This window comes from Anser brachyrhynchus, assembly GCF_964034855.1.
Source record: "Anser brachyrhynchus genome assembly, chromosome: 12".
Taxonomy (NCBI): domain Eukaryota; kingdom Metazoa; phylum Chordata; class Aves; order Anseriformes; family Anatidae; genus Anser; species Anser brachyrhynchus.
In genome coordinates this window covers 11,695,498-11,718,886 of record NC_137707.1, presented here as the reverse complement: position 1 = coordinate 11,718,886, position 23,389 = coordinate 11,695,498, and the positions used below count along the sequence as shown (strand labels likewise).

General features: G+C 42.5%; 1 protein-coding gene across 1 annotated transcript; it reads left to right on the top strand.

Moving 5' to 3' along the window:
* Positions 1 to 710: 710 nt before the first annotated feature.
* On the top strand, positions 711 to 23,052 carry LOC308176362 (uncharacterized protein; the record flags this gene model as incomplete). The annotated part of the gene is given in 5 exon segments (XM_080551986.1): positions 711 to 770; positions 4,838 to 4,984; positions 17,772 to 17,942; positions 17,945 to 18,030; positions 22,465 to 23,052. Coding segments are annotated over 5 exon segments (642 nt in total), but the record flags the coding sequence as incomplete, so codon positions are not given.
* Between the last annotated feature and the right edge of the window lie 337 nt (positions 23,053 to 23,389).

The following is a 23,389-nucleotide window of genomic DNA, read 5'->3' as shown; positions in this document are numbered from 1 at the left end:
TTTGCAAGCCTTTGTTGTGCAAATGCAGGCATATAACTCAAGTAAACCAATTGGCTTCAGTAGGATTACCCATAAGAGAGTTAAATGCTAAGTCATATGAATAAATACCACTCTTGAAGAGGCAAATTCTGCAGTTTAGGACAACTTTAATTTTTGAAGGAAAAGAGGTTGCGGCACAAATCATCGGTTAAACCAAGAAGATAGTCAGTTTTCTGTTCAGTTTGTCTGCAAATGTGAGAGGTGGTTTTTTGCGTTTGTTTTTTGTTCATTTGTTTGCTTGCTTGCTTTGCAACAGTATTAAAAATATATTAATATTTGCATCTCAAGTTATCATTCCTTCCTTAGAGGAATGAAGAAGGATTGTGTCACATGTTGCGGATAGGAGAACAGCCACAGAACAAGCAAAGGGATTTAGGGTAACTGAGCATCCTATGGGAAAGTAAAAATAGCATTTCTGGCTTCCAGCTTCTAGCCAGCATCTCTCAGACAGAAATCAGCAATGTCAGCAAGGTCTCTGCCCAGCTGGTAATATTAATTTCAAAAATTTTAAGTACCTACTAAAAAGGAACGCTGAAGTGATACGATAAAATGCATGCTATAGTTGCTATTGCAAACAGCATTTTTAACAACCACAGTGAAAATAGAAGCAGTTCTAGAACTTTTCATTATTTTTTTTTCCCGGCTGTCGTTCACTGCATGAATTCCTGTTATCATGTGGGAGTGGATTCAGCAATTTCCAAGGCATTTTTAACTGTTGTGTTGTTCTGCTGGTAAGTGAAAAGTCACACTCAGATCAGCAGCAAGCATTTCAAGAAGGTTTCTTGTTTTAAGGAATAGTGCAATATTGCTAAAACTTTTTATGATATAGATGGGAATACCACCAATATTGTTGGTTTTTCTTGCATTTGGAGTTCCCTGGATGGTAATTTATTATTGTTTTTGTGTAGAAATGCAGAAAAATAGTAATTGTGATACCTGCCTTCGGCAGTTATGAAATTAAGGGAATTGCCCAGGACTGTATATCTGCAGTCAGTTCCAAAGGAGTGACATCTCTGAAACTTTTGATGTCTGCGGGTGACTGCGGGTGCTATAAGTAGAACACTCACATGATATGGATGAAAGAAAAATGCTGTGCTTGTTCTTGAGAGGGAGACCCTTTCCTACCTGAAAAGTACACAAGCAACTGAGCAAAGCAATGAATCCTTTCTACAGTATCAAACATTAAGAATCAGCAGTTTTCTTTTTGTTTTGTCTCACGATTCCCAGCAAATGTCATAAGGAAACAATGGAAAGTGCTTTTCCAGTTACATTGCATGCAATCTAACTCCATTGAACAAAAGGGTACTCAATGCCCAGAGACAAAAAAAAATATATGATCTAATGAATCAATCTTTGTGCATAGAAAAAAGCAATTGCTTTGCAGAAATTACATGAAAAGTAGAAACTGATGACTTGTTGGAAGGGAAGATAGGAGGAAGGGGAGGGAGTTGCTCTATGAGCCTTACATTCTAAATGAAATAATGTTGGTGGGAGTTTTTTTCTCAGCTATCAAGGGCATTTCTGTTAAAAGCAAACTAAAGCAAGGTAAAGCAAGCTAGAGCTAAATTTGCAAATTTTACCCCTGAAAAAATTAATAGCTTTTGTCTTTCAGACTAAAATAGGCAATAGTAATATCTGATTATATATAATTTTAAGATTTTCTTATATATGGTAATGTCTTCTTTGATGGTAATTTTTTCCTTCATTTTAGGTTCTCACTCTTATTCTGTCTGGAGAGTTTTTTTACTGAGTTGCTGAAAACAAGGGCAACATTATTTATTTCTTAGGATCTAAGAGCTTGAGTTCCAAATTGCAGGGAGAGTCCATCTATATCATCTCACTTTGTGTACAATCATTGAGTTACCCAAACATAAATGATAACAATTTTTCCACTGCCTTAATTTGTGGTTTCCTGTGTCTGGATTTTTGTTCGTTTGTTTGTTTTCCTTTATCCACTGTGTTGTCTGTACCAGTGACCCAAGATCAGTAGCTGGAGAGGATGGCACAGGCATCTGCACTTCAAGTTTTCAACTGCCTGTGCTTTTTGAACTGTGCTTCCAGTGCTACCACATTACTCCAGCCCCTCTTCCATCGGCACGGGATGAGCAGAGTGCTGGAAATTCAGGGTTCTAGGAGACGGAGTCTCCCTTTGCTCTGTCCAAGTGTGAATGCTCCCATGGCTCCTGAGTATAGCTCTATCCAGCAGAATCTCTGAATACATTAAATCCAGTGCCTCTCAGCTGCTGCTTTTCATTTCTGGACTGTGGATATCTGGTGAGACTGTCCCACATTTTTGAGGCGTGCTAGAATAGGAAAAGATCCAAACAGTTTCTTCTCTGATCACATATGGGAAGTGCAATCTAACAGCACCTGCTGGAGCACACTGCGTCATGTCAAAAAGTAAAGAATCTTGCCCATAGCTTGCGAAGAGTTTTTTCCATCCTTCAACGTAAAAAGTGCCATAGAAATGTCATGTTACACTGGATGTGTACTGAGAATTTGGTTAATATAATAGGATTATAATCAGAATTAGCACACCAAAAATTCTATGTCCCAGTGGGAAAGACTATTAATACAATAACAACTAAGAAGCCCATAAGGAGCAGAGCAAAACAGTGTTTCTTGCTCGTATTCCTTGCATCTCTGGGAGACGGAGAGGTATCTGCTGCAAATTAGAGGAAACTGTCTAAGAGGTGGGCTGATGGCAGCTTTTCAAAGAGCTGCTCAAAGGATGCCTGTGGAGTCCACAGCTTCTACCCACTATCACTTACCAGGCAGGAAGATGGGAACTTGTCAAGTGTGTGGGCAGAGTTTGAGATGTTAACCCTTTGAGTCTAAGGATTAAGAGGATGATGCTCTTCGTTCTGAACTTCCCATCTGGAAGAAGTCCAGTGACTCAAGGTGTGGGGGAATGCGAAGAAGAGATAAGGCAAGCAGCCTGCATCGTCTGGCGGTTGAGTGGCCTGTAGCTCTGAGCACATCCTGTCATAGCATATCCTCAAATCTGACAGCTTTTTTCATGCGTGGACTACTCTTTGATCCCTTAATTTTTATCTTGTTTTTCATGAAACACCCCTGTAGCTGACTGGTGATATGTCTCACTGCCAGTAAGTCAACAGTGTGCAAGATTCATCAGCTAAATATCCAAGAATGTTATAATCAAAAGCAACAACAGCCTGTGAGATATTTTAAAAGTGCATATATTTTCTCTGGACTTAGTGGCTTGTAGTCGGTGTCAGGTTTTATCACACAAACCCAGATTTGGATTTTTGGCAGGGTTTTAGTGTCCTCTAGGACAATCTGCATATTTTCAACTTTCTCTTTTTCTTATAATACTGTATTTACCATCAGAGCTAGTAAAATAACAGAGAAGCACATTCAGTGGGGAAGGTTTGGCAAACCCAGAGTAATCTCATTGAGATGAGAGATGGTTTTAGTCCTTATATTCATAATATGGGATTCAAAAATCTATCTCCTCACCATGAGATTTCAGGGCCAAATACTTCCATGGCATAAATAAATGCAAATCCACTAAAGAATGTGCAGTTATATCTGGTGCTTTTTTTTTTGTTGTTGACAGTGTCTTTTAATATTACAATTATAATTCCTTAAAGATAATTAAACCTTCTTTGATCGGTGCTTCAGTGCAAATGCTTTTCTTGCCTTTTAACTGATGGTGTCCATCATGGAGAGTGCATTTTATGAGTGTTTTAAGTAACACGTTGTATGCGTTTTATCCTTTCCCATGAGTTCTCTCTGAGACTTGTATGCAGTCCCAAGTTACTTCTCTGCTTCGTTTTTATATGCCTGCACTTCTATGGCTTTCTAGTAGAGATGTCCAGCTGGAGGCTAGCTGTTTTTCCTTCAGGTGAAACAAGGTGGGGTTTTGGGGTCTGTGAACCCTGGCCTGTGGTTTGTAGCAAGCTCATTCCACAGACTGAGAGTCAGCTCTGGGACTTTTGTTGCAGAATGGCCCTATGCTTTTAAATTTTCCCTTGCATTCAATTTCCTTCCCGACAATTAGTTGAGGAATTAATGGCATGATCACAGTTCACTCTGACTGCCCAGAACAAAATAGCTAGCTATTTTATAGAGTCATAGAATCATTAAGGTTGGAAAAGACCTCCAGGCTCACCTGGTCCAACCACCCCCTACCACCAATGTCACCCACTAAACCATGTCCCTAAGCACCACGTCCAACCTCTCCTTGAACACCCCCAGGGGCGGTGACTCCACCACCTGCCTGGGCAACCTGTCCCAATTCCTAACTACTCTTTCTGAGGAGAAATGTCTCCTAATTTCCAACCTGAACCTACCCTGGAGCAACTTGAGGCCATTGCCTCTTTTCTTATTGCTGGTTATCTGCAAGAAGAGGCCGACCCCCAGCTCCCCACAGCTTCCTTTCAGGTAATTAGATAGGCTTTCCCCTGAGCCTCCTCTTCTCCAGACTGAACAACCCCAGTTCCCTCAGCCATCCCTCATAAGACTTGTGTTCCAGACCCTTTTCTGCAAAGATGATTAAGAGTGACACACTTAAAAACATAAATAATCCTTTAGATTTCAGAGTTGGTGTATCCTGGAAACCCATCCTCCTGAGACATCACAGTAACGGTATTGTTTCCCTTCCTTATTTCAGCAAATTGGTGCAAAAATTCCTTGCATGCCTGTCTTTTGCTCTCTGTCCAGCTCTTCCATGAGCTCTCCATTTCACCAAATCCCCCTTTATTTATGGCATGATAGTTGTAAGGCCTAACTACCCCTGGATAATGTAATAACATACCATTTGTGTCCTTTGCAGGTTCGTGGCTCCGACAGCATAAGCTTGGTCTTGCAGTCCCTGAACTTGATTTCACTGGTAACATTTCCTGCTGTGAAGGTTTGTAGTATGAATGCCACAACTCCAGGTGAGAGATTTGTTTGTTACTCTGCCTTACCATCAGCCCAGTAATGCAATGGCATCATGTCCCAGAACCAATGTGACTGTGAGTGTAGACAAAAAGCTGCTGAATACAGCCTACTGTCTTTAACAATAAAAATTATAAAGCATTTTAAAGTATATGGGGCAGACTTGCTAAGTGATTCTTATCTAGCTTATGAACATGCTTTATGCAGCATACAGAGCATAAGGGGTCAATTCTTGAAGACATTCTGTCTTACTGTACTAGGTGTAATATTTTCTGGCCCTTGTACATGTACATAGCTTCCTCTATCAGAGAAAATGGTAATGAGTTTGCATACCAAGGAGACAATAAATCCCAGTTCCCCTTCAGTAATGTATAATGTCAACAAAAGCCTTTGATGAATGCAGCTTCTTCTTAATTAGATGCTTGAGCAGGAGGTTAATCCATTTATCTCAAATTCTAATTGTACTATGAATTTCTTGCTGTTTTATGCCTAAGTCCATGATCATATTTATCTTCCTAGAACCTTTAAAGAGTCATACTCATAAATTAGTATTTCTGGAAAGTTGAATTATTGTATTCTTATCTGTATTCCTTTCCTCAATATATGTGTATGTAAATATTCTGAAATCCTCACTCCATCAGCCAGGGGTATCCTACGACATAATTCCACAATTGCAGCTATATGCCATTTCCACAGTAGTGACATCTGACCTTTAAAAAACATGGATTTTGCCACCAGTTAGGACAACCTCACTCATAATCAGGGGAAGTTAATTGATGGCAAAAGCTGGTCTTCATGTACTAGAATTACTGAATGGGCATGATTTGCGGACTTGTCAGTTTTCACGTGTGTTAAAACTAAAAGCTTAGGTTGCGGTACTAATATATAAATCCTACAATCATATAGATCTAAAAATCATTCCTAGGAGATTCAGGGCATATCAATCAATTTGCTAAACATCCATGTAGTTGCCTGGATGGCATACGTTTGCCTGGATGCAGCTGAGGATTCTTCTGAAAATATCCCCAGGCAAACGTTTTCTCCTTTGAACACAGTGTCGGCCTAGTTGGCAGTTCATGGTGTGTACTGCAATAGCTCCACCTGCTGAAATAAACAGTGAATCACTTGAAACTTCAGAAGGTAACAGCCAGGGGTATTCTTCCTCCTACAGTCTGTGATATTATTGCCTCTCTGGATTTCTATGTCTAGGGTGGGCTACGTAAGACCAGACTAAGCAGGCCATGTTGCGTTTTCTTCCTGTGAATGTGTACTGATACAAGGGAGGGAGGGAAAGAGAGCAACAGACACATGGCTGACATACAGTCAAGTGAAGTAAATGGTAGTGAATGAAGTCACTTTATCAAAGTAGCCCAGTTTTATATGGGCTGCCATGTAGGACTTGGTGTGTGCAAGCAAAGATGTAATGGCACCATCCGAATTGTGCAGTGATATCTGTGAAGAGAGAAACTTACTGGAGTGTTGTTGTATTTTTTCTGCCGTGTTCTATGGTTTTAACTATCTACACTGGCTACCATTAAAAATAAAATCAAAAACGAGCAAACCAAGACCTAACACAGTTAGTTCCTGTGGCAGGTGACAGCTCCTCTGGCACCTATGGGCTCACAAGTTGCCAAATGATTGCTTTTCAATGGTATTACCAATGTCCTAGCTGACAGCTTCTCCCATTTAAGGGCTGTCTCTCCAGTGTAGGATGTATTTCTCACTGAGGTCCCTGTCTCTCACTGCCGAAAGAATTCAGCTTGAGATGAGTCTGACTCTGCTCCCTTCCTTTAACTTCTAGCCGGACCATTCATGGCAGGCACTGTGTATCTGCGTTGATGTACAGCTGGGCTCAGGTTAGTTCTAAGTATGTATAAATCCAAATGATACCTCCACAGGTATCCTTGCATCTCGTTTTAGACAAGAGACTAATTTGTAGATGTCTGTTTTGGATGCATCTGGCAGGCTGTATAAGCAAAGGTATCTGTTATCTGATATGCAACCAAAGAAGGGTTTCTTGCACTGTCTGCGTTGGGAGGCTAAAGCAACTCAGTGCATTGCCTCCTGCTTCACTTTATTTCGTTCACCCTCCGTTCTCTTGGTTGGCGAGTTGCTAGCTGTGTTTGTGTATCTCATCATTACCTTGAAACTATCCTGCTACTGCCAGGTGAAGCGAAGCCACAGGGAGGGGAGCCCCAAGTCTATCAGAGGAGCTGCCGGGACAAGGCCATCAGACCCAGAACCCTTCCATCAGTGTAGTGTGCGTGGCAGCAGGCACTGAAAGGATGATCTACGCATGTGTGGGCTGAGCTTAGAACTGGGATTTCTGCTCCCTGCTCTGCCTTGGATGCGGTTTGTGACTTGGAGAAAGTCAGTCCTCTGTTTTCCAGTTTCCCTATCATCAAAGAGAGCCTTTGGGCCCCATAGACATCTCTTGCCTCACCAAGATGGGAAGGATTAATTAACGTGTACATTTCAAGGCTTGAATTGCCATGCAGGGCCAGACCCTGCTTCGGCACATCAAAGGAATGTTTTATGGTTGACTCTGAGGGGTGGAGGACTGTGGTCCAAGTGCCTACAGAAAGACATACCCCACAGTGCCAGGGTAAGTCAATGCCTACATTCCTTCCCTTCTCTCCCCCAGACATCTCTGTTTGCTTTTCTTATTAAGTTAATAATATTCTTACTTAGTCTTCAGGCTCAGTTTTCTCCTGAGCGTTGTTTTCCCCTGCTTTTCCTTCTCACAGAGCTCTTCTGCTTGAAAAAGGTATTTTGATTTATACCATGCTCCTGACTTGGAACTAATAAGACTCATCTGATCTGGTGAGTCAGGGTGAGTTCCTCTGCATCTCTGCCTTGGGGACTGAATGAAGCAGAGGTTCTGCACAAAATAGACATGGGATCATGTAATTAAAATTTGGGTGAAGTGTATGTTAATTGTATACTAATGGTATGCTAAGTGTATACTAATTCATCATAAAAACACGCCTGTTTTACCATGAAGGCATAATTTTAACAGGAAATAATGATTTCAGTTCCTCTCTGCCTTTGACAAAGTTGAAAACAGTGTTAAGCTGATGCTGAGCTTTATTTGAATACTACACTGGATGTTTTTGTTTAGTCAAAGACTTATTTATTCTCCTCTTAACCTTCTTAGAGTATATGTATCCTTTTTAAGGCAGCACATGGTCTTGCAACAAAGTCTTGCTTTCTGGTTATGCTGTTAGTATTTTGGGGCACATAATCTCAAAGGGGATGAGAAGTCTTCATGACAAGATCTTCAAAATTAGCTCAGCGATGTCAGTGTTGGATCCAGGCTGCCGAGGTTGCATGTGGCGCTGAACAAGTCATTTTTACCAAAAGCCAAAGAGGTACCAAAGTGCCTAACTCACAACGGGAACCTTAGAGACAGGAGGAAGTGGCACTGAGGAGGAGCTTGTAATCTAATGCCACAACGTAATTTAATCCAATTAACAATTTGTGCAACAGTCTGGCTGTTCTTCTTTGTGCCGTTTGTAAGAAGGGGATGGCAGCATCGTCCTTGTTCAGAGGTGAGTTAAGAAGTTACACCAAAGACTGAGTGCTCCGAGTCTGGGACAGTGGAAGGGCTCATCACAGCCCAGAAGACAGAGGGCAGGAATCCCCAACCCAGAAAACAGTGTCCAGGGATCAAAGCAAAATCAGGAGGGGATACAAAATTCGTGCTGATGACATCACCTTGACATCATGCAAAGCTGACTGGTGTAGTATCAGCCATTCCTTGTTACAGAGCAGGTCTGTGGCCTCAGGTTCACCTGAAACCGTAGGATACCTTTTGTTGGTTTTGTTAGCAGCGGAACATTCCAGCCATCACTCCGGAGAGAGGGAAGGAGGACAGTCAGAGCAGAGCATGTACCCAGTGAACCTGAAAGTAAAACATAACTATTCGTCCTTTTACAGCAGTTACCTCTCCTCTGTCAGCAGAGTAGGATTCCTATAAAAAATGCTATAACAAATCGAGTTGCTGAGGTAGGCTAGCAAGTGTGTAGCTTCCAAATCAACCAAAGGAATAGCTATGGCTTTCATAATCTCTGAGATTTGGCATTATTCCTTCAAAATCCATCATTTGTTGGAAAGTATTGTAATTTTTACAAGTGACCTGACTGCTATTTTCAAGCGTGGTGTTGTATATTTGACAGCACTTCAGGTATAAGAAGTACTGCCATTTCCTCCTGCCTGGCCTTTTTTTGTGAGTCTTTCAGTAGGCAATGGAAGCATAGGTAAAAGTTTTCAAATGGAAAGCATTCTTGTAAAATCATAAACGATGGTGGCTAGAGAGTATTCCAGGGTGCATGAAGTTCCTGGAAACATTTGCAAACATGTTTTTGTATTGTGTAACTTCAGTGGCTAGCGAAATAATCTTTGAAAAATCCCTTTAGTTGTGTTCCTCGGGAGTGGTGGAGTTTTTTTGTGTTCTGAAAGCCACGGCATTCATTTAGGTTCCTAAACAATAATCTAACAGTAGATACCTGCTAAATAAAAATCCCCAAACTCTTCATCATGAGTTTCATGTGTGATGCATGCCTTACAGTCCTGAGAGTCAACTAGCAAGCCAGGCTGTTTTCTAGAGGACTAGCAATGGTGTTTGCATGTAGTACTTCTGTGCAATAGTGCTCTTTGATCTACAGCTGCAGAGATTAAGACCCTGCTAAGAGGATGTGTCTGGTTTAGAAGCTCTCTGCTGTGTTGCCAGTTCCCCTCTCATCTGTTAGAGCTGAGCTCCTTGTCTGCTGAATTCTGCTGAAAAGAAGAGCGTAACAGCTTTTATGTGAGACTTTGAGGCACTGTACCCTTACACACTGCAAAGCATTTTGTGCTAGATATGACAAGGCAGCAGTCATTCAGTCTGATTTACAAATGCGGGGAACTATGCAGGGCAGTTTGGGTTCATGTGGCTCTTTCAGCTTTGTCCTTTGATTAAGGTTATTAATTTGATGACTGCAAGGGTACCTAGGGTATGCAAAGATATAGAACAAACTCTTCATGGCCCTGCCCTTTAATATCAAGAACATTCTCATTGGCTTCAACAAGCTAGCAATCGCCCTGTGTCCATACAGTGTGGACACTCTATTTTCTCTCTCCACGTGGTTCAGTGTCAACCCCATCAATACTGCCATCCTGCACATGGCATTATCTGCATTGTAGTCTGCCGTCAGCTCCCATTGTGCAGGTGGAACAAAGGAGCCTGAGACTTTCCCTTTTTCTAGTGTGTGTTTCCAGTGTCTTAATGTTTGAAGGTAATATTATTTGCTATGTTAACAATTGGACTTGATGATCTTAGAGGTCTTTTCCAACGTAGATGATTCTATGATTCTGTGATTATTAGTTCTGAATGGAAGCTTAAAGCCACTGTTCCTGTTTTTACAGGAGGTTAACTTATGGTAGGCATTCAGTGGTGTCAGGATGGTTCTGTGCAGCCACAGGTGGATGTTCATGCTCCGTGGGCTAGGAATGGTCCACATAAGGCCTGAGGCTCTGCTTACCTTTAATATGTCTATGTGGGTTTCAAAAACATGGTGACTCCCATCTATTTACCAGCTGCAGCTACTGAAACCGTGACAAGGTATGCACTGATACAGCTCCCTTGAGGTTTGAATGTTAGAGCAGATTGTTTTTCAACAGACTGCAGAAGAAAATGATATGGTATTTCTCTTCTTTTCTCCTAGTCTTGCACTACTTTCTCCTAGCCCCCACAATTTGCTATCAGCTGAATTTCCCAAAGAATTCACACTGCAGACACAGCTATATTATTAAGAGGCTTCTTGAAGTGGTAAGAAAATGGCATTGCACTTAAACCCATCAACTTCTGAGACTCTGCTTGAATAGAAACAATTGTTGCATTGAGCCTTGAGATTCATAGCAGGGTTGTCATATCTTTCTCTGGATGCTGACATTACAATTGTGTGTCAAACATTTCCTTACCACACGGGCATGTTTCTTCTGATGTTTGACAAAATGCAGGAATCTATTTCTGATATTATAAAATTATTTTCTTAACTCTGTGGGGCTCTGGAGGAGCAAAAAAAAAAGCCCTATAGTACGTGTAGTCTGTTAAAAATGCAGTAATCACCTGTCTGTAGTTGCTCTCATGTCAAATCCAATGGTGATATAACTATTGCAGCCTTTCAATACTGAAAGGGGGCTTATAAAAAAGATGGAGAGTAACTTTATGCTCAGGCAGATAACAATAGGACAAGGAGGAATGGTTTTAAACTGAAAGAGGGGAGATTTAGATTAGATGTTAGGAGGAAATTCTTCACTCAGAGGGTGGTGAGGCACTGGCACAGGCTGCCCAGAGAAGCTGTGGATGCCCCATCCCTGGAGATGTTCAAGGCCAGGTTGGACGAGGCCCTGGGCAACCTGATCTAGTGGGTGGCATCCCTGCCTATGGCAGGGGGTTGGAAATGGATGCACTTTGAGGTCCCTTCCAACCCCAAACATTCTATGATTCTGTGAAAATAATGCAAATTTCAGACATCATACAGTGATATTTTGCTAATCATGGGGATTTCATACAGTCCTTTCAAATTCCTCTCCCCATTTTTAGGATATTTGGATGGAAGTTAGGATTTGATCATCATTGATTAACTTTTAAAGTGGCTCTTGGAGGGTCTGGCAATTTCACAGAGGTGATGTGAAAGGAACTCTTTCACATGCTGCCGATGTCCCAGACCAAATTAAGCCCCCTCCTCCAGCAGCTTATCACAGAGCTGTTGGAAGTCCATTCGCAGTGCAGGCAACATGCACAGTGGATGCTCTGAAACCCAGACAATGAGAGAAGTCCTTGCACTAAGATGTTGACATCTTGTATTAGAGTGAGTAATGTGCTGGGATGTGTGCCAGCCTCCAAGACCTTCACAGGATGGCTGCAGCATAAGCAATTTCAGCGTCAGTTAATTGCACTTGAAAACACTGTGGTGGTTGCGATATCTACACACAAAATAGACGGTGATATAAAGTGATGCCTCAGGACGTGGTGACTTTAACATGAAGGAATCAATGAAGGACTTTGAAGTCACCTCTTGTTTTCTTTGCAGATATTTCTCTTTCATCTCATGCTGGCACTAATTCAATGTGGGTTTTTTGTTGTTGTTGTTAGGTTTTTATGGTTGTTGTTTTAATACTAAAACCCAGGGATTCAGCTAACGCATATAAAGAGGACTGTTGGGATGCAGTTGTTAGTCTGTAACACTACAGGGTGGTAATGGCTGACCTGCAGCAGTTTATTCACTTAACCACGTCTGCATCCACCTTAATGTACTGCAGCAATGACTCCCATTATCATGTCTGTACTTCTGTACTTATCCTTTTCTCCTTAAACACAGTCACCCCAAAAGACGAAGGCTCCAGTGCCTATTTAGTGTAAAAAAAGGAAAAGGAATGAGAGAGATCAGGAGCACTGCCTCTCTCATTTTATGGCCTGCTAGGTGGCCCTTTGCATCTCAGGGTCTGTTTCCTACCCTCTGGAAAAGGGTGTAACTTTTCTGGGTACTGTGGGATCTGCAGAAGAAAAGCTTTGTAGCTGTGTTAGTACAAATTCTTTCCCGTGATCCCCTGGCATTAGCTCAGTCTCTCAGCAGCTGTCATCGGGCTCGTCCAGAATCTCCTGCAGAATTTCTTCAGAATCCCTCATGTCAGCATCAGGGGCAGCTGAGAACAGTAAAGGAAGTTATGTTCAAATCTTTTGGGGGCTACAAAGTATGTTTTTCATTCCAGTATAAGTAGATATAGTTTTCATAACGCCCTGGCTGTAGTAAAGCACTTGAAATAGTTCTCTCTGCAGTCTGTTCACCTAAGCCTTTTTCACACAGCGGGACCTGCCCATCCCAATGGGAATTTTTTGTTCCTTTGTAGCTAGAGAATCCCGGAGGACTTTGTCCTGCTGCCATTGGCCTGTCCTGCTTGCACAAGGGGGTTTCAATGGTGAGGGCATTACAGGTGCCCTCGGTGCTAAGGGGAAGAGCCATGGGTCCTCTGATGGTTGTTTGCCGGTGCCAGCATCTCATCAGTCTGTATGGGTTTATACGTAAAAGCAGCTGCAGCTGTGTTTTGTCATTGTTGCAGACACAAAATAATGAGTCACTTAACATGGCCTTCCAACCAAAATTGTGGGCACCTTAATTGCTCTCTAGTTTCTCTTTCAGTGAACTTTGCAGAATATACATGAAACAGCCAAGTTCATAAACGTGAGCAAATAATACCAGTTTATTTTTTTGATATCATTGCTAGAAAATCATAGAATCATAGAATGGCTTGGGTTGGAAGGGACCTGAAAGAGCATCTAATCCCAAACCCCTGCCACGTGCAGGGACACCTCCCACTAGATCAGATTGCTCCAAGCCCCATCCAACCTGGCCTTGAACATTTCCAGGAATGGGGCATCCACAGCTTCTCTGGACAGCCTGTGCCGGTGCCTCAGCACCCTCAAAGTAAAGAATTTCTTCCTTATATCTAATCTAAACCTGCCCTCTTTTGGCTTAAAGACATTCCTCCTTGTCTAATCACCACGCTCCCTGACAAAGAGTCCCTCCCCAGCTTTCCCGAAGCCCCCTTTAGGCACTGGAAGGCTGCTGTAACGTCTCACCAGAACCCCCTCTTCGCCAGGCTGAACAATCCCAACTCCCTCAGCCTGTCGTTGTAGAAGAAGTGCTCCAACCCCTTGATCATTTTCACGGCATCCTCTGGACTTGTTCTAATACACGCATGTCCTTTCTTGTGCTGGGGGCCCCAGAGCTGAACTCAGGGCTCTCCAGGTGGGGTCTCACAAGAGCAGAGCAGAGGGGGAGAATCACCTCCCTTGCCCTGCTGGCCACATTCTTTTGATGCAGCCCAGGTTACAGTTGGCTTTCTGGGCTGCAAGTGCACGTTGCTGGCTCATGTCAAGCTTCTTGTCAACCAACACCTCCAGCTCCCTCATATCAGTGCCGCTTTCAATCCATTCTCCGCCAAGCCTGTATTAGTGTTTGATAGAGATAATATTAGAGATAATGTTCTGGTCTGTTTTATTTATTTCTGCAGAAAATAGTCTGCCTTACTTAAAGAATACATCTTAGAATTAGTGGCAAGGTCAAGCTACATGCTTTTTATTGATTCTACCGTATGTTAGTTTGAGAGTTCATTTTGCAATATAAAACAAAGGAGGCTGGGGACTGTTCTGTTCCCCTCTAAATTTGTAGAACACCATTCATTGCCCTTCATGGTAGCATTACTGAAATGCCTTCACACAAAATACCAACATCAAAACCAGTGGATTTCAAGGACTGTCTGCTTAGTGTTTCTTTTGAGAATCATAACTTTGCTTTGGGTATGGTGCCTCATCAGCTATGACAGGGGATTGGACAAAAAGGGCTTGAAGAGGCATCAGTACTTTTCATGTCATACTAGAAAGTCTTTTTCAGAGAGGCATATTTTATAGCATTTCTTAACATCTGACTGTTGAGTCGCTTGGAAATTAATTCCCTAGCAGGAGACTATTTCATCTCTGGGTCTTCCAAGGCTTCACTCTGGACTTTTCTATTGTCTCCTGGAAATAACTCTATGATGGTTTGGGGATCAAAATACAATACCTTATGCATCATGATGATCGTAAGAAATGAGGCTTTAAACTGCCATGCACAAGTGGGCTGAGAAGAAACTCTGGGCGGAGAAGAAAAAACAGCATTTCTTAGAGGTGGAGAGAAAAATCCAGCACTATTTAGCAGCCATGTTGCTTCCCCAAATACTTGTGCAGGAAGAACCATCCCATCCCTGAGGGAACCTTGTGTGTTCCTTTCCCCTTCCCTGTTTTCAGTCTGCCTGCTCCAGCCATGTCCTCTCCCCCTTGCAAAGCCTCCTGGCATCCCCAGCTGCTGGCACCATTCTCTGCGTGCCGGCAACCACCAGACTGTAATTTAGGAGCAAAGCTGCTGCTCAGGAGGAATAAGGGATCTGCTGCTGCTGCACCTTTAAGCTACAAGTGACCTTTATGGCAGCTGATTGCCCTCCCGATCATTAGTATTGTTCTAAGTGTATTTGAGCCCAGCCTGGACGATCAATTTAATCTCCAAACTTCCTGCTGAAATTAATGGGCTGCAAGATTCATATTGACTTTAAGTGAGATTTATCTCCCAAGATTCACTCATTGCTCTTTCTGGGCCTAAAGCTTTTCTGTAGGGTCCAATCTGTATAGGGACTGAACACAGCTCTGCCATCCCTGCTTACTGCATGATGCTTTTTGCACACCCTTCAGGTCACTAAATTCCATGATATTTTGAAAAATAGGGCTACCTAGGATTCTGCTGAGGGCCTAAATTTGAAAGCACCTAGGATGGCATTCGGGTAGCCTTCTGCGTGGGGCTGCCAGGCACTGGCTTCTCGTGTGGCAGACGCGATTACCTTGACTTGTCATTCGGCAGCCCTGGACAAGCCTCCGTCACCCGGCACCCCAGTCGCAAACTGGAGCACTCATCACTCGGCAGGCTAATTACACTAATTTACAGGTGCCCTGGATAAACACCTCCGTAGTCTGGTTTGATTATTAAGGTATTTCCAGCTCCTGCAGCCAGATGTGAAGAAAGAAATAACTGGCACCGAAGGTTTGCAATCTGTAGACCTTCGATGAACGAATCCTGCTAATGTCGGAGAAGCAGCTGCTGCTATTGGCCTGTATGGCTCCCCCTCTGCCTTGTACACCCCTGTCAAGACATGTGATTTGCTTTCATGTGCCCTAACATGCAGATGGGATTCAAAGGCACTGAGATTCTTGTTTCACAACTGATTTTCATCTGATTTCCTTTCCTGTGCTGCCCTGCCTTTCGGGCTGTGCACATGTGCGGGATCCTAATGCCAACGAGATCCAGCTCGAGCCAGGTGCTGCTGGCTGCCCTCTTACAGGTTCACAGGCAGTGAGGATGTCAGGCAGAAGTGAGAGGACCCCTGTTTGACACCAGTGTTTCTCTTAGAGCATTCACCCAAGTGGATGTTTACATTAACAGTGCAAAGTGCATCTTGATGTTGTGCCCTGCTGTGCTCAGTTATTTTCCTTGCCCTGACACAATGCTTCAGCACGCTCCAGAGTAAATTGTGATGCAAAAGTTTTCTAATGGTTCTCTTCTAAGGGCTGTGAGGAGCAGCTCTTGCCATTTGATACTTTCTTGAGCTTTTATTCTTAGAGTGAAGATCTGGTAGACATTTTCTGTCTGAACTTTACTTAACTGTCTCCTTAGCTCTAGCACAGTTTCTTCCTTTTCTCTGCTTGAGATAATATAGCAAAGGACCCTGCCCAGGCTACCAAAGGGTAACAGCCTTCCTACTGTTGCAGTTTGATTTGAATGACATTTTCCCCTTGTCTGGAGCATTTTAATGCTCCCATGCTTCTGCTGAAAACCTGTGTGGTGTTTATCAGTTGTCTCATCATGGCAAGCTTTCAGTATCTCTCATTGTTTGCTTCCTTGCAGTTTCACATTTACCCTTTTCATTACATCTTTCATCTTTTTGTTTGTGCCAGAACATCATGGTACCTATCCAATGATATCTGTTAAGGTCTTTTTCCAAATTGATAGTTTGTCATGGCATTAGCCTCCTGCACCTTAGAACATACTCTGTGGGGTGCAAGCACTCTTTCTGTTCCTCTGCTTTTTGTTTGTTTGCTTGTTTGTTTTCCCGATGCCAAGATCTTTCTCTGTTTAGCCTGGGAGCAGAAAATTGCAAAGCCCTTTAGTGAATTCTTAGGAGATAGGAGGCATATCAACACAGTGGGGTGCAGACAACAACGTACGTGCCCCAGCCATGCCTGAAGCCTGCCAGACACGCACCACTTCCAGTTAATCCTGCTTTATGCATTGCTGAGCTCAAGCTAATGTCACCTCTTGGCTCAGCCTGGCTCTAACTTCAAAGCTTGAGTAGGACGCTGGGCCCAGTGTCCTCCAATTTATTCCTCCAAATTATTCTGTGATTCATTGCCACACTTACATGGCGGCACAACTACCAGACAGGAGGTGGCTTGTGTGCATGCTCAGATCACTATCAGAGCACATGCAGCCTCTCAAAAGGAGGTTTAAAAATTCACCTCGGCGTTTCCTCTCCATGTGTCAGAGCAATGAGCCTAGAGCTGAGGTAGATTCCATGAAAACATGATTTTAAAGCCCAAAAGTCCAATATCTCCATTTGCTTTTCCAGTGAAACCATTTATCAAATGAGTCTTATACTATTTCTTATAGTCCCTTTTTTGTATCACCAATACTGGTATACAAGTAGTATCTTTAGTCTTGTAGAACAATATTCATGCTAGCAATGTAAAACTGGTATAGTTCATGATACTGGTATAATTAAATTGTTATAACTTTAGTCTGCAGGCAGGGATCAGGTTGGTTATACTCACTGAAGGTAATGCTGCATTTAATGCACGAGCATGTCTGTACTGGAGTTCCTGAGTAGATGTGTATGCCATTATCTAGTTCACTCAGTGAAGGGTTTTCTACTTAGAACAACAAGATGCACACACATTTGTCATTGCCACAGGGCAACACCCTTCACTCATGCCTGGAGAAGGGGGCTGAGGAGCATGAGCAGGGAGCAAAGTTGTCTTTGCCAGCCTTGTTCCCTTAAAGGCACTCTGTTTCTCATGCTCTCAGTTCCAAAATTATCTCATTACATACCGTAGGCCCATACAGCTTTGCAATTTACTCATAGTTCCTTGCCCTCTACTGGCGTGTGAGCTTATTTATATCTGAACCATTTTTATTTATCATCTTTTATATTAATGTTATATTTAAAACCTTCTCATGGTGCTTGGTCTGCAAATGGGTACTTTAAATCAAGCCAAGGTAAATGTCTCTATAAATACAGTTGCTCTGGAAAGGGCACGTTTGTATTTGATTATATTCAAGCTGTGCAGAAGGAATGGAATTGAACTGAGAGGGAAAGATTATTTTTATTGTCTGTTTCTCCTACCTGTGGCAAATCATTTCATCTGGCTCATCTTTTTTTTTATTGGTACTTTCACTTCTGCCTCAATGCCCTTACAGAATTGCTGCGATTTGGAGACAGGCAGTTTTACCTGGACTGGTGGTAAGGTGTCTTTCACCTCATGCAAAAAGAGCACACTGCTGCTTAGTTTACAGTGAGGCTGCTAGCTGATGTGCTTTAAGTTCATTAAGAAGTGTAAAACAGTTTTCAGACAAGAACACTGTTTGGCTGGTGCAGGTCTAGATTGGCACATCTGTAGCATGACTGAATGCTGCCTTAGAATTGAACCGGTCAGGTTTACTGGGTAATAATACATGTTTGGTAAAAGCTTAAAGGCAAGGCTTTCAGAAAACAAAGTCTCACACCTTGTGTACCTCATTTAGGACTGCCATTTTACGTTGTTGTGGAGAAGACAGTAAACATTACTAAGAGGGTGGCAATGATTTTCTACTTGTTGTGGTATAGATTACTGTAACTAATATACAGTATTCACATTAGGAGTAAACATTAACTTTTGCTTTCACTACTGTTTCTTCAGAAAGAGACACTTGATTTACTCAAGTAAGGTATGGACAAGATCCAAAAATCAAATCCTTACCTATTTTAGACGGATGCATAATCCTGCACCTAATACTATTTTAGCTTCTGGTTTTTGTTCCCATTCTCATCCCCATACAAGGAGATGGATCTGTGAAAAAGGTACCAGAAGACTCTAGTTGGAGCTTACATTTTTAACCTTTGCTGGATTTTCTGTAATGTGAGCTTTTCCAGTGCAATTGGCTAAGAAAAGCTAGACATCGTGGTATCACTATCAAATGGTAAGGAGTCAGCAGCTAGCCATATGTCCAACTATTGATTACTTGGCTAATGCTGAAGTCATTGAGAAGCCTGCTGTTCTTCACATTGGGAAAAAGCACTGATAATAGAAAGCTTTAAAAAAAAAAACTTGAAATAACACTTTCTCAGAAATCTGTTTTGGTTACCCTCGTAGTCTGCTTCATTTTGAAATGTTTATTTAATTTCCCAAAGGAACATTATGTCTTCTTTAGGGATGGGTAAATTCATTATTCTTTAATCTTTTTTAGCCACTAAAGCCCCATGCCCTTCTACATGTTCACACTGCTTGCAAAGAGAGAGACATATATGATGTATTTATCCATTCTTTAAATGCATGTTTACCATATATATCATTAAATTCCTCTATTGAGAAAAAATATATTGAAAAGTTAAATGCTGATAGCATTGGAGTTATAATGTGGATTTCCAGAGAGAAAAGAACATGCATGTATTTATCTAAAAGGGAAACAGGATCTGCAATGCATTCAAGGAATGTTTTTTGACCATATATATATATAAATAGATAGATAGATATTTCTGCATGACATGATATTAGTAAAGGTGATTTTGTAAGTCCCTTTGAGCACATGACTGACAGTTTGAAATGCACAAGTCAGGAGGAGTCAGGCACTGTGACTGGCATTGGTTCACTTGTGAGGTTCTTAGCAGAGCGCACCTTTCTGGAGCAGGTTCAGAGCACAGACAGATAATATCATATTAGACAAGAATACAGCCCTTTGCTTTCAAACATCATGAAAAATGATACAACATTCAAACTTGCTAATATTTTATGATGCTATTGCAGTATTACTGTACATGAAAAATAAAAATCAGCTGCAGATGCAGCAGGAGATACATCGGTGCAGAGTGCAGGTCAGCACCCTGTTGCAGTGTAAGTGATATGGGGCACAGGCAGGACAATGAAAACCCCGTGGCAGTGCAGCACTGGTCAATGGGGATGCTGCACAGCACATTTTGGGCTGCGTCATTGTTGTCCTCTCATTTTCCAAGGTTCATTGAGGAGCTTTGTGTCCTTGCTCTATCCTCTAAGCCAAAAAGATATCAAGTGTTAGTGTCTGCTCTCTGGGGATGTGCACTAATAAAGCACTCACCAGCTGGCTGCCAGTGACTGATTTTTAAAAATAACTGAAACATAGGAGGTTACAGAATCCATTAACCCCAGGACATGTTATTATCCCTAGAACAACAAACATTTGCAAAAAATTGCAACTTCGACAACAATACGTTTTAGAAAATAATGAATTGGGTCCTAAAAGTTATGAAGCTGTCTCAGAAGTCATCGATTTTTTTTTCTCAGCAGGCCTTAGTTTTTTGTTTTGTTTTGTTTTTTTAATGTATTTCTAATGTCTGATTCTTCACAATTTTCAAGTTTTCAAAAAGTGCTAATTTTTTCCCTGCTAAAACGTGGCTTAGAGCTGGGACTCTAAGCAGGCCAGTAAATATTGCAAGATGAAACATGCCATGGTCTTCTAAACCCCAACTGTTAATTAGTAAGACAGCATAAATTAAATGCGAGTTTAACTGAAGTTTATGCACAGACATAGCATCTAAGAGAGCTGCAAGATTACAGTCCCCAGAGTGTAATCAGGAGATGCTTTATCTGGATGCTTCATCCTCTCTCTCTGCTGAAAGCGTTGTCAGGAAGATGAAACTTCTGTGCTCTGGCGGAGTCAATGACAAGACAACGTGTGCTGATACCTGTCATCTAGCAGACGTTTGTCACCTTGGCTGACCGACCGTCCCGGTTCTCTCAGACCGGCACAGCTTTGAAAGAGAAGCCAGGACTGGTGCCATGTAAGTTACAGGCCCTCAGACCTTCAGCCTGACCTTGCCTTCTGCAGCATGGCACAGAACGTGCATCAGGCTCCACCGTATGTTGGTGAGGAGTCTGCAGAGGCCTTTCATTTGGTCAGCCTGGGAAACATCCACATGCAGCAGCTGATCTCTACAGCACTTTCCAGACCCTGATTTTGCTGAAATCTACAGCTGCCAATTTTCAGGGGCACTTCTTTATGTACCCAGAAGTCAATCACACTTTTGTAACTAAGCCTGATATACCTTCATGGCTGACAAAGGCCAAAAAATGATTTATCAGCTATAGGTTTACCACATTCACTTTGCATCTGGCATTTTTGTGCCCCTTTACGTAGCCCTGTTGAGACTGCACCTCAAATGTTGTGTTCAATTTTGGACTCCTCACTACAAGAGGGATTGTAAGTTGCTCAAGCATGTGCAGAGAAGAGCAAGGAAGCTGGTGAAGGGACTGCAATAAAAGAGATATGAGGAGCAGGTGAGGGAAGAGGAGGCTGAGGGGAGACCTCATGGTTCTCTACAACTCCCTGAAAAGTTGCAGTGAGGAGGGCTTCGGTCTCTTTTCTCAGCTGACAAGTGACAGGACATGAGGAAATGGCCTCAAGTTGTGACAGGGGAGGATTATAATAGGTATTAGAAGAAATTTGTTCATGGAGAGGACAGTCAAGCATTGGAGCAGGCTTCCCAGGGAAGTGGTGGATTTCCCATCCCAGGAGGTATTTAAGAGACATGGGGTCATGGCACTAAGGGACGTGGTTTAGTGATAGGACTTGGGAGGTCAGGTTGTCTCTTGGACTTGATGATCTTGAAGATCTTTTCCAACCTAGATCAATCTGTGATTCTATTATTCTATTATCCTGTGTTTGAAGTCATGGTCTCTAAACTCTAAATCTGGAAAAAATGTTTGGTACTGCTATAGGAACAGTCCTATTCAAACTGGTATGGTTTGCGAGAAACAGCAAGTGTCGTCTTCCTTTTATAGAATCATAAATGGCCCTGGTAGGAATGCACCTTGAAAGATCATCAAGTTCAACCTTCCATGGGAAAAAGGAGCCTAGATGAGCTATTCCAGCACTCTGTCCAGCCATATATTGAAAATTTCCAGTGATGGAGATTCTACCATGTCCCTGGGGAGGTTGTATGTGATTGTTCTCACTATGAAAAATTTCATTCTTATATGAAGACAAAACCTGTCCTGGTACAGCTTGTAACCATTACCCCTTGAAATCTCCATGTGGCTTCTTGTGAAGAGAGAACCTCTGTCCTCTTTGTAGCCGCCCTTTAAGTACTGGAATACTGTGATGAGCCGCCCCTCACAAGCCTTCTCTTCTCCAGGGTGAAAAGACCAAAGTCCTTCCATTTTTCCTCTTAGGACAGGTTCTCCAGCCATCTAATCATCTTCATGGCCCTCCTCTGGACCCTCTCCAGTCTGTCTACATCTTTTGGGGAGCATGGGGACCAGAACTGGACACAGTACTGCATGTGTGGGCTGATAAGTGCTGAGTAGAGTGGGATGATCGCACCTCTGTCTCTGCTAGTAGTGCCCCTGCAGATACAGCCCAGGATCTGTTTTGCCTCCATTGCCGCATCAACGCACTGCTGACTGATGTCCAGCTTGTGCTCCCAGACCCTCGGGTCCTTTTCGGTAAGGCTGCTCACAGACACACAGATCCTTACCCAGATTTCCGACTTCAAGGCTGGTTGGGAATCCAGCATGCTTACAGGAAGATTTTTCAGTTGTGCTGTGATAGCCAGCCCAAGCACACCTTTACCTCACCCATGGGCAATGATGTCCATCTTGCAGGGTGAATGCGTGTTTTTGCTAGAGCCATGTAAAGGAGCCTGTTTTCACTCCTGTTCTTGCAGGAATGCAGATTCACTCTTGCAGTTCTGGTCCAGGTGGAATACTCCAGCCCTCCGATGGCTACATAGGCACAACAGTGGCTTCTGCACACTCTGGTTAACGTCCTCTGGGTTTGAAAGACGAAATATTGTTGCCAGGAAATCAATAACATTATTAATCATCACTACCATCTTCTTTTGAAGGATTTGCTTACTATAGATATGTCTGTCTGTCTCCCATATGGTTCTGAAAGAAGTAATTAATGAGCAAGCTTTACCTTTTAGCTTAGTCTCAAAAGAATAACAGGGCACAGACAGAAATTAAATAACTTTATTAAAATAAAAGCTTCAAAGTTTCTGTAAGCCTGCAGTTTGCACTGCTGGGAATGGACTCTTTAGAAATAGTCCTCTAGCCCCAGTAAGCTAAATATTGGCCCTTCTCTAGGGAGGGGATCGAAGCAGGATGTCCAGTGCAGGAGACAGATGGCAGGAGTTAGTACTCCCCATCGTGAAAAGCTTTTTATGTCACCAGCACTTCCCCTTCACCCCAAAATCTTGGGAAGGTCCAGGAAGCCCAGGCTGTCAGCATCTCCAAGGCCTGGCTAGGAAGGAGGCTAGTTCCAAAGCACTTCTTAATATTTCAGCTGAGATCTGGGTCTTATTTACATCTATAAATATGCAGAATATGTTTTGTCCCATCAGTGCCTCTGGCAGGCTGGTATTACAGTGTTTCACATCCAGACTCAGCAAGGTGAAGAATGATCATGTGCTTTAGCCCAAAAGCCTCCAAGAGAGAGACATGGTCACCTGTCACCCAGTGACAGCCAGCAAGCAGATGAACAAGTCAGTATTGCTGCTGTTTTACTGCTCGAGTAGTATTAAAAAGGAGTCAGAGTAAATGCTGAGCCTTTTAAGTGGTCAGGACTGATAGCATCTGTAACACGCTGGC